We start from the raw sequence: 14,034 nt of genomic DNA, 5'->3' as shown, positions 1-14,034 counted from the left end.
GATATTTATCTCATATTACCCTGGACTGGTCGCTGAAAAGCAGGAGTGATCACCTTGCCTTCACGTGAGCATCCATCAAGATAATATTGCATCAATACGATGCAGTGCCTTATGCACCATTGATTGCAGATAAGGGTTATAAGATAAGTATATGCTATATAGGTTAAAGTGGTATGACTTCGACAGGAATGAGGACATGAGGAGAAGACCCAACAGCCCCTCATACTGGAAGTCCTAAGGAGAAGGTGGACATGGTTGGGATATGTCCTTAGAATGCCACCCGAGAGCATCAACCCCTCGTGTCTCTTCTCCCAACCCCGAGGATTCAGGCTCCCCGAAAGGCCTCTGACGACCATTCACCGACTATACTCAGAGGAACTTCAAGGTGCCGGACTGATCTGGGAGGAAGCCAAGGAGATGGCACGTGACAGAGTGACTTGGAGACGTATCGTGTTGGCCATGTGCTCCACCTAGGGAGCGAACATGGAAAAAAAAGAAGACAAAATCTTGAGAAATTTGTCTCTCAAAAGAAATCTCAATCATACCGTGTGACTAGTGAGTTTGCGGATCACTGGGATATGGTAATAAAAACAAATGAAATAAAATTCTTAAATTTTTGGGATATGGTAATAAAAACAAATGGAAATAAAAATTTTCAATTTTTATTAATGTTTTTCTATTTTCATAACACCACAATATCAACGAACAATGACTAATCTATTCATAATGTACCTTAAAACTAGACTAACAAATGTTTTCAGCATACATCCCTACGCACTTTCAATCATAGAACTTAAAAAGCTACCATTTTCGTTAATCCATCAGTAGATTGTAAAGAATATTACATAAAATAATTGTGCCAGTTATTCGAGGATACTTTTCCGCATTTCCTATTCATTCGAAGCAGAATTTTTAGAAGTGCGATGAATTATAATTGATCAGTTGCTCGACCAAGCTAAAACGTTTGGCTTGGCTCCTGTGAAATTTTAAAAGTTTAATAACTACACAAAGAAAAGTAATAATTTCTCCACCCTTGGTAATGTCTTTATCACTAAAGAAAGCGATAAAAATAAAATAACTCATCTACCATACTCAGCCTTTTTTTTTATATATAAAATAGATGTGATGAGACAAAGGCAGTTCAAAAAATATACAAACTATTGTTGACAGTAGTTTAAAAAAAACAATGCACAAATGCATTTTGAAATGAATTTTAAAAAGGTAAGTCAGAAACAAAAATGAGGCACAATTTTTCGTCATTCAGATAAGGTTGGGTGGCACTTTCTGGGATATTTTCTGTTTAAAAAAGAGAAATATTTTGTAATAATCGAGATATACACAAATATTTAAATTTAGTGGAATACACAATATAATAACCCAAAAAATACTTCCAGGACCTGAAGGGAGGTAAAAATCAAAGAAATCATTCAGATCTTCCAACAGCGATAGTTCTTATTATATCAATTTACAAAAATATAGATCTTTTTACAACCCTATTTTTAAGAAAAGACTGATCTTTTTATTATTACATTATGCAATACTGAGACGATTATTTGATAAAAAAAAACACATATTTCAAAGAAATACAAGAGCACGTCTTTCTGATACATATTTTGAAAAATAACGCTGATATAAAACTAAAAAAAATAAACAAATAAAATATGGCTATAATTTTTGGTAATAATAAAAAATAATCAAGTTTACAAACTTTCTTTTGTAATTAAAAGGCTAAATAAACCTACTTAGAGGGATAGATTACATAATATTCCGTCTGTAAAAAAATGCGTGTAAGAGAATGTTTCATTTTACCTATTACTTAGTACTTTTAGCGATTCTAGCGGCAAACAAGAAATGATAATCAAGGGAACGATTGAATTGATGATACGGATTTACCCGGTAATGCAGCTTACTTAGACCCCTTAAGAAAATGCTTTAAATGTCAATTTAAATCAACATATTTATTCATCAACAAATTAGCATCATTCATATTATTTATTTAAATATCTTCCAATGTTTAAACAAGATTTCAGCTGACTGCAAACGTGTAGTCAAAAGCGGAGTTTAAAATTGGAGATGTAGAGAAGATTCACAGCTGTTAACATACTAAGGACGGGAAAGGTATATCTACCCGTTCGATTGATTGATGCTTAAGGACGGGAAGTGTATTTTTACTATCTGCGCCGGCCTCATTTCAAAGGCAGAAAAGAAGGAATTATGTGTTTATATGAATATCATGTACCAATCTCTTTAACTATATGTGCATAATTATTAAATTCCATCGCCAGTGGTCCGCAGGCGTAAAAGTACTTGTCCGAAATATGTTAAGTAAATGAAAATCCTAATTTATTATTGGCAATAGTTGATAGTTGAATAAATTGCGATGTTTATGTTGAATTAGATTGATGTCGGTGTATGAGGGTTGAGCCGTCAAGAGCCGCTAAAAGTGTCAAGATTTATGTTTGTTCGATTTACATCATCCCTCCCATCCCGCCCATACCGCCCATGCCTCCCATGCCGCCCATGCCGCCCATTCCGCCGGCGGATTCCTCTTTGGGCATGTCGCAAACCACCGCCTCCGCCGTGGTGAGGAGAGACGCCACGCCGCTGGCGTCCGTGAGGGCCGTGCGGACTACCTTGGTGGGGTCGATGATGCCCTTCTCGATCATGTTGACGTACTCGTTGTTCATCGCGTCGTACCCGAACGCCGCTTCCAGGACTTCTACTCTTGCGACGACCGAAGCGCCGTCGATCCCCGCATTCTTCGCAATGGTCATGCACGGCATTCTCAGGGCGTTGCGGACGATTTCGATGCCCGTAGCTTGGTCGGAGTTGGCGCTCTTGAGGCTGGCGAGCGCCGGGGAGCAGCGGATGAGAGCGGTGCCGCCTCCGGGGACGATCCCTTCCTCAACGGCGGCCCTCGTCGCGTTCAGAGCGTCGTTGACTCTGTCCTTCTTCTCGTTCACTTCCACTTCGCTGGACCCACCCACCCTGAGCACGGCGACACCGGAAGCCAGGCGAGCCAACCTCTCTTGCAGTTTTTCCTTTTCGTATTCCGAAGTCGTCTCTTTGATCTGGTCCCTGATTTGGTCCGCGCGGCGGTCGATGTCGGACTTCTTTCCCTTTCCTTTGAGCATCAGACAGTCGTCCTTGGTGATGAGCATCTCCCCGACCTGGCCGAAGTCGGTGGCCTGGATATCCTCGAGCTTGAGGAGGTTGCTGTCGTCTCCGAAGACGACGCCGCCGGTGGCGATGGCCATGTCGTTCAAGGTGGACTTGCGGTTGTCGCCGAAGCCGGGAGCCTTCACGGCGGCGACTTGCAGCCCGATCTTCAGCCTGTTGACCACGAGAGTGGAGAGCGCCTCGCCGTCGACGTCTTCGGCGATGATCACCAGCGGCTTTCTTTGAGAGTTGGCGAGCTCCAAAGCGGGGATCACGCTCTGGATAGAGCTGATCTTCTTTTCCGAGAATAAGACTAGCGCGTCCTGGAACTCCACCTTGGCGCCCTTGGACGAGTTGATGAAGTAGGGAGAAATGTACCCACGGTCGAACTTCATCCCTTCGATAACTTCCAGTTCGTCCACGAGAGTTTTGCCGTCCTTCACCGTGATGACCCCCTCGCGTCCCACGCGCTTCATGGCGTCCGAGATAAGCTGGCCGATGGCGGTGTCTCCGTTAGCGGAGATGGTGGCAACTTGGGCGATTTCCTCGGGTGTGGTAACGGGTTTGGACATTTCTTTCAACTTTTGGATGATGCAATCCACGGCGAGCATGACGCCTCTTCTGATCTCGACCGGATTCGCTCCCTTCGAGATCTTTTCGAAGCCTTCTTTGGCGATGGCCCTCGCGAGGACCGTGGCCGTAGTGGTTCCGTCCCCGGCTTCTTCGTTGGTATTATTGGCCACATCTTGCACTAGCTTAGCGCCTATATTCTGGAACTTATCTTTGAGTTCGATACCCTTGGCGACCGTTACTCCGTCCTTGGTTATCTTGGGCGACCCCCAGGACTGTTCTAGAATAACGTTGCGACCTTTGGGCCCCATCGTTACGGCTACGGCGTCCGCGAGAATGTCTACTCCCTGGAGCATGAGGGCACGGACCTCTGCCCCGAAACGCACGTCTTTGGCGTAAGCCCGATACGCCAAATTCGTCTGACGGGCTACGAGACCGCACCGAACAGCGTTAGTAAGCCTGTACATCTTTTTAAGTTACGAATACGATCAGTTTTTAAACACCGGCACTACCGAAAGCGTAAAGACCACGCTGCTCGTCGATTTCACAACCGCGAAGGAATGCCAATAGAAAAATTCTAAATTTGATAAGGACAGAAAGTAAAGGAACGTTTTCACGTCTTCTAGAAATGTCGATCGGTACCCACTTACGTAACAAATGTGATAAGTACCTACTTAAGTACCTATCTTCGAAACTCGACGCAACCATAATAATTTCACACAATATTTTCATATTTCTGATGATATACACGTTCTTCTATACTTACCAGATTATCTCATTATTTATTCATATGAAAAAAGCATTCATGTATAAATATAAACAAATGCAATATTCTTATTCGTATTTGTTCTAATATAAATTGGGGTCTCATTTTATTATAAATAAAGGGGTATAATTTCGTTAACAGCATACATGTTGCTTTGTCATCAAATATTGATAGGTTTGTTTCTTCAAAAACATCCGTTACCATTTCATATAATTTTTCAATGTTGAGAGGGATAGACTAATTGAGAAGAGGATAAATACCGGGAAGATAATAAAATATTATCAGTGATATCAAACAAAAACTTGTAAGCAAAAGGTAGATTTGTAATTTTAACTTTTTGTACGGCTGTGCATGATGGTGTCCTGACACCAACTCTAATGTATGGAAAAAAAGCAAGAATTTGTCAACGATGAAAAAAAAAGAAGAACAAAAGCAGACTGAATGCAGTCAAAATGAGTTTTAACATGTGTAGTAAAACTATATGTGATGGACTTCTGAACGGTGAAATACGGAAATAATGGAAAACTTAAATAAGTTTTACCGATAAGGTAATGAAAAAAGTAGGTTTGGATATCGCTCACTCGTTTCAAGAACGTCATAAATCAAAAATCGACAATTTTTAGCTGTGCATGTTTTCGGAATGCCCAGAAAATGTTCTATATCCCAGCAAAAGAGGCATATTTTTAACCTAATATTTACCCGCCACAGGACAGAAAGTATTGTTATTGCATTTTGAAGAAAAGGTATTGTTTAATTATTTTTTTAAAAAAACTAAATATTTTTCAAATGGAGAAAAAACCCTCATGTTTTACCTAAAAAGATTTGTTGCACAGTGAAAAGTTCAGTAAGTGGCTTGATATTTATTTTTAATACATTGTATTATATTTTTAAAATTTAAAAACGTTCTCCTGAAAAATCAAGTTTTTTGATTTATGACACTCTTGAAAGGAGTGAGCGATATGTGGAGCGTAGGATAAACGAAGAAGCTGAGGAAGTCCGAAAATGACTTGGGACGATCATCTACTTCAAATAATATTATAAGTGTCAAAATAATTGTCATGAATGTATGTGAAAAGAAGTGTAGAAGAATCAAATTAATTTCGCAAAGACAGAGGTGTTTGGAAATCGGCAACAGAACGGCTTGGTTAGTTAGGTCCACTCAACTTAGCCGCACAACTGCCTAGAAAACATTTTACATGCTACACTAAAATATTTCGCAAAATATCACAAACGTCAAAAAGTTCGACATAAGATAATGCCCTTGCTGTCGTTATTTTGCCGGTGTTCTGTGGGTGCCGGGAGAGTCTTATCGCTGAATAAAAATCAAATTTTCTCCAGAAAAATGGATACATGGACTGCTGAGAAGAAGCGCTTCCTCGACATGGAGCTTGAGGCCAAACGAAAATTCTATAAGATGAAGAAATACGTTACTCTGGAGGATATACCAACATGGAAAGATGACTGTCTCGCAGTAACCAAACCCCCAAATGATGTCGATAAGGAACTTTTTCAAGATTTTGAGATAGATTCGGCACTCAACAAAGTTATTGCGGAAAAAGTGTCCATATGGAATGGTGATATTACTGTGCTGGAAGTGAGTAAAACATATTTTTACAATGAAACACAAATAGTGTAAAAATTTATTACAATGATGAATTCTGCGTGCATATCGTCTCCGTTCAGATAACAATTATTAACCAGCTACATTCTTTGTAACTTTTCTCTACTCCTACTTACAGAATATAACATCAAACATTACTGCCTAAAATATACGTATAATAAATTCTGAAGGTAAAAAAGACTATATTTAGTAGTATGGCATGTGTTGTATGCCAAGAAACATTTTATGTCGACATATCTCTTCCAAAATATTACATATTTAACCCTGATGAAGACAAGGTTCTTGTCGAAACCGGTTTTTAATTTTTTTAAAAAGAAATTACCCGCAAAGCCTCTATTTATATAGAGGCTTGTCTGCAGGTATTATTGTAAGGATAGGGAAGGTATATGTGAAAAATGCATTGCAAATACCCAGACAAATTGAAAATAAATAAATCTTGAATTTACTTTGCAATTATAATTTTTTTATTTATTTATTTGGGTTAGCAACAGCAACATATATAAAACAAAACATTAAAAGATATACATTAAACAAGCCAATTATAGTTAACCACAGAAACATAAAGATTAGTACAAAATATTTAGTGTAGATCTAGCAAATGAACACGTATCTATGAGAAAAAATGTGCATGTGTGAAGTGTGTAAGAGGGTGTGTGTGAACCTACGACGCCAGTTTCGCAGTCGAGCGTCTACCCAACTACGCCACAGCGCCTGTCAATTATTTTCATTATTGATTGGAAGGTGCTTTCTTGTGTTAAGTGGCTATGTTATTGTATTATGTGTAAAATACCAAATATCACTGTACTCACGATTTGTTAAATTTTAAGATCGACGCCATTGTGAATGCAGCCAACAGTAAACTGGCGGGGGGCGGAGGAGTGGATGGATTCATTCACCGAGCTGCCGGGCCCGAACTAAAGGTACCTGATTCGTATCTCTCTTTGATGTAAAGCTGACGCATCGACACATCATATATGTTAAGCATGTGGTATTCTTAGGCGCAGTGCAAGTATTCCTAGGCGTATTGTAAATATGTTATAGATATAAGTACATAAGTAAATTCACTTTCTGAGTAAAAGTGAATACGGCCTCAATTTTTTATTGTTATGTTTTAATTGTTTTTTTTTTTATTATTATAACTTTTAGAAAGAATGTCTGTCACTGAAGGGATGTAATGAAGGGGATGCTAAGATGACTGGCGGATACTTGCTGCCCGCTAAATGTAAGTCACTTTTGTAAAACAGCTCATTTCTCGAGTCTTCTGTCCCTAAAAAAACTTTCTTAACACATTGTTTTATATGTAGAAAGCAGGAGACGCTTATAAGTGTTCTATTTGCTTACTTTTGGTAGAGTGCGAGAGATGCCAAAAAAAATTGTACGGATCGGAATTGGGTTTGCAATGACTTTTTTTTAAACATAAACTTACAACATTTTGAATCTGTCCAAATACTTGTTCACAAATCTGGATTATATCCAATTATAGGAGTATTTTTCATATTATTATATTATTAGTATCTCACCAATAAATAGTGAAGTTCAAGTAATTCATTTTTTTAATTTCATTTTTTTTTACAAAATATATATTTAAATAATACAAAATAGTTGGTATATATATGCAATACATTTCAAATATAACGTTTCTACCTCTCTAATAAAGTAGATACTTGTATTTAGAGAGGGAGTTCGTTTTACGATTATTATTATTTTTTTAAACAAAGTAAATTAATAATAAATTAAATTACTAATATAAGAGTTTCTGCTTAGTAAAAAAGCTTCTTTACATCTCACCAATAGATGTCTCTAGTGAACTTCTGGTGATTCAAGAACAATGTTTCAAAATTGGTTCATATATATATAGAACTTCCAAGAATTTGAGTAGTGTGGTTGTCAATAATGGATAGAATTGGTGAATGTTACACGTGTTTAAAGTGATCACTTTAAACTAGCCTATGACGGTCGTCAACCCCGTAAATGCCCAGACTTCCATATTCTTCTTCATCTTTGATGAGATGTCAACAAAATAATAACATATACAATATATACATTCATTTATAAATTCATACACACAATTATCATGTTATTTTATTTAATTTTTTTTATTTTTTTATGGATGGTTTTTTTATGGATTTTTTAATGGCATTGAAAAAAAGTCCAATTCGCAGTATTGCATGCCGATCGATGATATAAAGCTGTTTGCAATCAGAGGGTAGATAGTGCGAGTGTGTTTGCCTCGAATTTTCACTCATGAATTACATGAAATTATAGTAACTTTAAACATAAAGAGTAAATCCACTCATGAGTAGGCATAGGCTATGAAACTTAAAAAGTTGAAGCCTGAGTAGGGTCATGATAAGCGGTGTTGCATAAGCCGTAGCTAGATTTCAGAGTCACTTGGACGTTAGGTAATTTAAAAAAAAAAAAAAAACCGCCCGACATCAATGTTTTAAAAGTTAAATTGATACACATAATGGTGTTTATCTCCCAAGACCTGCATTTGCTTGATATAAGAGAGGGGTCAGGAGATAGTCTCGCATCCGGACCACTCATCACTGTGTCATTGATAGTAGAATATTTATTGATTTGGTATTTAATTTGTAAAACTCCATTTTAATTTATGTATTAATTTTTAAATCAAACACAGATTTTTCGAGTCTACTAAGTTGTATTTTATTAAAAAAAAAAACACATAAAAATTAATATTGTGACAATTGTTTCGCCAAGTTCGCCTTCCCCACCTAACGACATCTTGGATCTCGCATATTTGACTGATCCCGGCGTTTCTTATTCTATCTCGAAGACTCTTGCCTTGATAAATATGTTTAAAACAAATATTGGTTGATTAAAAAAGTTTATTCGATAAGTGTAATTGATGAAATTGATTTCAGACGTGATCCACACGGTCGGGCCGCAGAACAAGTCCGACAAGACGCTCATCTCCTGCTACCAGCGCTGCTTCGAGCTGCAGCGCGAACACAAGATCCGCTCTATAGCCTTCCCGTGCGTCTCCACGGGCATCTACGGCTTCCCCAACCGGGAGGCCGCGCACGTCGCCTGCGCCACGGCCCGCCGGAGCGCCGAGGACAGCATCAAGAAGTACGACGGCTGCCTGCAGAGGGTCATCTTCTGCGTGTTCCTCAAGGAGGATCTGGAGATTTATCAGTCCGTCGCCCAGTTGTACTTTCCCGCTGAATAGACGGTCTCGAAGGATTTCGTGGTATTTTTCAAAGTATGATAACTTCAAATTTTAAGAAGCCTTCTTCTTTTCTTCTTCTTATTATAGGCCTTCCGGCCTGTTTTTAAGAGGGGCCTCCTGCGACGTCGATTCCCAGCTATCAACCCATCTCTTTGGTGGTCTGCCCGGGAGTCGTCTACCATGGGGTTGGCCGTAAAGTGCGATGTGGGGGGAGTCTGGATGGTTCCATTCTCCTCACATGCACATACCATTGTCTCCTTCGTTGCCTTCCCCTCCTAACGACATCTTCCATCTCGCATATTTCCCTGATCCTGGCATTTCTGATTCTATCTCGAAGACGTATTTTAAGAAGTAATTCTGTATATTGGAGTTTGTTTTTAATATATCGCTCATTCCTTTCAACAACGTCAAATATAAAAAACTTTATTTTTCAGGAGATCGTTTTTAATGTTTAAAAATATAATCAAATGTATTAAAAATAAATATCAAGCCACTTATTGAACTTTTTCTGTGCAACAGATCTTTTTAGGTCAAACCTGAATGGTTTTTCTCCATTTGAAAAAAATTAGGTATATTTAAAACAATAATTAAACAATACCTCTTCTTCAAAATGCAAAAACACTGCCCTGTAGCGGGTAAATATTAAGTAAAAAATATGCCACTTTTGCTGGGATATACACAGTACATTTTCTGGGCATTCTGAAAACATGAATAACTGAAAATTGACGATTTTTGATATATGACGTTGTTGAAAGGAGTGAGTGATATATCAAGGATTGTATATATTACAACACTGGAAAGCATGTTGGGTGTAGCAACCAATATCTATAAATTTATTATGTAATCTTTATTATTTCAATTTTTTTTAACACACAATACAATGAATTTCATATTAGAGGGCTGAGAATCGATATACTGCAATAAGACAACATCAGGATAAGAGAAATATTCGAGATTGAAGATGCCGTTAGGTTTGGGAGGCAACAAAGAAGACAATGGTATGTGCATGTGAGGAGCATGGAACCATCCAGACTCCCCCGCACTGCACTGCACTGGACTCCCGGGCAGACCACCAAAGAGATGGACCAACCTCGCAGGAGGCTAATCCCTCTTAAAAACAGGTCACAAGGCCACTTCAAGAAGAAGGAGATATTTCACATTTACAGTTATCAGACTTTGACCAAAGACCGCAGAATTTCTTCGAGTTTGTAAGTTTGTATGTCTTTCATACAGTTTCCTTTATTGTTGTGATTTCTGTACATTTTACCATATATTACTTTTCATATTTGACATCCTTACCATCATTTGGAAATGTTTCGGTTGGATATGGCTATACAGCAGGACCTTTATATTATTTTCATTTCTGGCGTTTCTCATGTATGTGATTATCATCCAGGATTCGGAACTCACATACTAATAAAAGAGTTTCTGCTCAATAAAAAGCCTCTTTTCACCTCACCAATAGATGTCTCTAGTGAAGTTCTAGTGATTTTTCAATATTGGTTCATATGTACAAAACTTCCAAGAATTTGAGTACTTGAACTTGATGGGTTACTTGAGCCCAGTACAAAAAAATTTTCAGATCGTAGTATCGATCGAAGTGTCGTGACAATAAGTGTCACCTGTCAGGGAAACAATGAATCATGTTGATACGTTCATTATTGTAGACCAAATACAGATTTATTTATTTTTTGTACTGGGCTCAAGTAACACATCAAAGTTCAAGTAGCCCCTTTCTACGGTAGTGTGGTTGTCAATAATGGGTAGAATCGGCGAATGTTACATGTGTGTAAACTGATCACTTAAACCAGCCTATGACGGTCGTTAGCCCCGTAAATGCCCAGACCTCCATATTCTTCTTCATCTTTGATGAGATGTCAAAAAATAAGGACCTTTAAAAGCCGAAAATTGACCCTCTGTTGGGACTAGTGGAGCGTTCGGATTACATATAGAGATTCTGCTGTATTTGCTTCTAATATGCTCAATTATCATAAACATCCTTCCCTATGGGACCTTTTTACATATCGCTCGCCCCTTTCAAGAATGTCATATATCAAAAATCGTCAATTTTCAGCTGTGCGTGTTTTCGGAATGCCCAAAAAATGTATTATATCCCAGCTAAAGCGGCATTTTTTTAACTTAATATTTACCCGCCGTAGGGCAGAAAGTGTTGTTTTTGCATTTTGAAGAAAAGGTATTATTAAATTATTTTTTTTAAATGTGCTTAATATTCTTCAAATGGAGAAAAACATTCAGGTTTTTCCTAAAATGATCTGTTGCACAGTAAAAAGTTCAATAGGTGGCTCGATATTTATTTGTAATACATTGTATTATATTTTTAAACTTTAAAAACGTTCTCCTGAAAAATCAAGTTTTTTTATTTATGACGTTCTTGAAAGGAGTGAGCGATATGTGCATAGATTGTAGGTACATATTATCGGACAATTGTAGATCTGAGAATGAGATTTTTTTAAATATATTTTTTAACTTTTTATAATTTTTTATCATAGTCAATGCTATAAGCAACACATTTACTTAAACAATAAAAATATTTACACTAGTAAACATGTTTCAAATGAAAATTATCCATCTTTTATTTCATGGGTTTTCTTTGCCTGCGTCATTACGATGACAAACTTTATTTTAGGTAAAATGTGGCAGTTATAACAGCAAAATAAGTATAGTTGTTGTGTTAAAATAGAACCACAGATGGCAGTAAGAGTGCTATTTTATTAATAAATGTAACAGGGCTTTAGTCATAAGCCCGGTCGTTCACGTATGCCCATACTCTTTTGAGGAATGTTTTGTGTGGCTGACCATGTATGGCCACACTCCCGGACTTCATCTCCTGCTTAGTCCTCATTACTGAGGGTTGTGAGCCTTGTGGAAGCAATGACTCTTCTCCAGTTATCCCTTGACTGCGCTGCCCGTAGCGCTCCAACCACCGAGGTGCCTGCTGCTGCCTTAACTCGATCAGTTCATTGTGTGGGGATCTTCCTCTCCCTCTCTTCCCCTCCAGGCTACCAATCACAACCAGTCATTCCAGGCTATCCCACGGCCACACTCCTGGACAGGTTATGTTTGTTTCTTAAAATTTTTGCTCAATACAATTAAATAACTTGTGTAGATTTTCCCTGTAAAACAAAACAATTTTTTCTGTCTACACATAGTATATTTTTTGACTCTCCTGCAATGTCAGCGTTTTGGGATTTACCTGGTTCTTATTCTTAGGTCTACAATTCTTATAAATTGTTTAATTTTTGTTGTGTTTTCTACTTTAACTCTGAGGTCGATAGATACCTCTATATTTGTCTTATATTCTTCAAATACATCAATAATTTAAACTTGAAAATTGTTATGTTCTTCTAAATTTAGAATAAAAAAAGATCTTGAATAGCATTTAATAAAAATATGTAGTCATATAAATCAAGTGTTATCTTGATCCTTAACACGTGAAGGAAATGTGATCAGCCCTCCATTTCAGGTACCAGTCCAGGGTAATATTGATAAAATATTAGAGTGAAAAATCACTTATATTTATTTGATCCCCCTCTGGGCATGGAACTCCGGACCTCCAGTATGGTAGCCGAGCGTGCTGACCATTACACTACGGAGGCGGATAATTGATTAAACCATGGAAAAGTATAGTAATTATCTATGTGATATGCGTAGCAGTAAAAGTGATTTTTAAAAACCTTTATAAATGGGACAGAGATATTGACATCAGGAATGATAAAAATTCATTTGGAAGACAAGTTCTTTAAAATTGTAGCCAGTTACTGTCAATGGTTGGTTAAAGAATAATTAATGCTAGACAGTGGAACCCCAGAAATCCAATCTAATTGGAGCTGTGGGCAATTTGGAAAAGTTCAGATTAGCCAAGAAAATTGTTAAACAGTACACACATTATACTTGACACTACACTAATGTGTAAAGGCAACTAGTCTTAACTCAAGTTGCGGCTGTTTGGCGTAACAAGACTCAAAGCATTCTTATAACTAGCCTCCATCATATACAATCACAGATTTTGCTCCATCTCTTTCCTTTACCGAGATGTTTACTAACCAAATGTCCGCAAAACTGTATTGATTTGATACATATGTTGGCAAAAAGTATCATTTTATGTTAACTTTAAACCTGTTTATCTCAAATTACTGTTTTTGACTTGCGGCTATTTGCTTTTGCACATTTGTACAGTAGTTGAGTTGTATGTGCCAACTATGCCGTCTAAAATTCAACATATGCTCCGCGTATTAATCTATGTAAAGTCAATCTAATACATATTACAGTACTTGAGTAGCAATACAGGTACAATATTGTATAGTTTATTAACTTTTCAATCATTTTCAAACAAAATTAGGTTGTATATAATAATTTTATGCAATTTGTTCTTCAGTCTTTGCGTGTTTTTTAAATGTTTTCCATTAAAATCTTGTTTGGATTTCCGAAGTCCCACTGTATTTATTTTTGTGAGATTATCTGAAAAAACTGGTATTTTTAACATACAACAAGGTTGGATACCTGGAACGATGATATAACACAAAAGGGTTTTTCATTTATTTTAAAAATGGATCAAATATCACTTATTAACACATTGTTTACACCGTAAACTTTACGGGGTGGATATATTTGTCCATTTCAGAAATTTTCTGTTACGACCGTATGTACATATTTGTGCATTTCAGAAACCTTAGGGTGTGACTGACCGGAGCCATTTGGTTGTAA

General features: G+C 37.4%; 2 protein-coding genes across 2 annotated transcripts; one reads left to right on the top strand and one right to left on the bottom strand.

Annotated features, from left to right (window-relative positions):
• Positions 1-646: 646 nt before the first annotated feature.
• On the bottom strand, positions 647-4,294 carry LOC148302130 (heat shock protein 60A-like). The gene has a single exon (XM_088272007.1). The coding sequence runs from the start codon at positions 4,194-4,196 to the stop codon at positions 2,469-2,471; it is 1,728 nt and encodes a 575-aa protein (XP_088128133.1). The 5' UTR covers positions 4,197-4,294; the 3' UTR covers positions 647-2,468.
• Positions 4,295-5,666: 1,372 nt separating this feature from the next.
• On the top strand, positions 5,667-9,804 carry LOC148302129 (uncharacterized). The gene is made up of 4 exons (XM_088272043.1): positions 5,667-6,089; positions 6,944-7,036; positions 7,263-7,338; positions 9,002-9,804. Exons 1-4 carry the CDS (start codon positions 5,751-5,753, stop codon positions 9,307-9,309), a joined length of 816 nt encoding a protein of 271 aa, XP_088128169.1. The 5' UTR covers positions 5,667-5,750; the 3' UTR covers positions 9,310-9,804.
• The last annotated feature ends 4,230 nt before the right edge of the window (positions 9,805-14,034 follow it).

Source organism: Brachycentrus maculatus, unplaced genomic scaffold (genome assembly GCF_059751285.1).
Source record: "Brachycentrus maculatus isolate JH-2025_06_01 unplaced genomic scaffold, ASM5975128v1 h1tg000475l, whole genome shotgun sequence".
Lineage (NCBI taxonomy): Eukaryota > Metazoa > Arthropoda > Insecta > Trichoptera > Brachycentridae > Brachycentrus > Brachycentrus maculatus.
The sequence above is the reverse complement of the archived record's forward strand: the minus strand, read 5'-3'. Positions and strand labels throughout refer to the sequence as shown.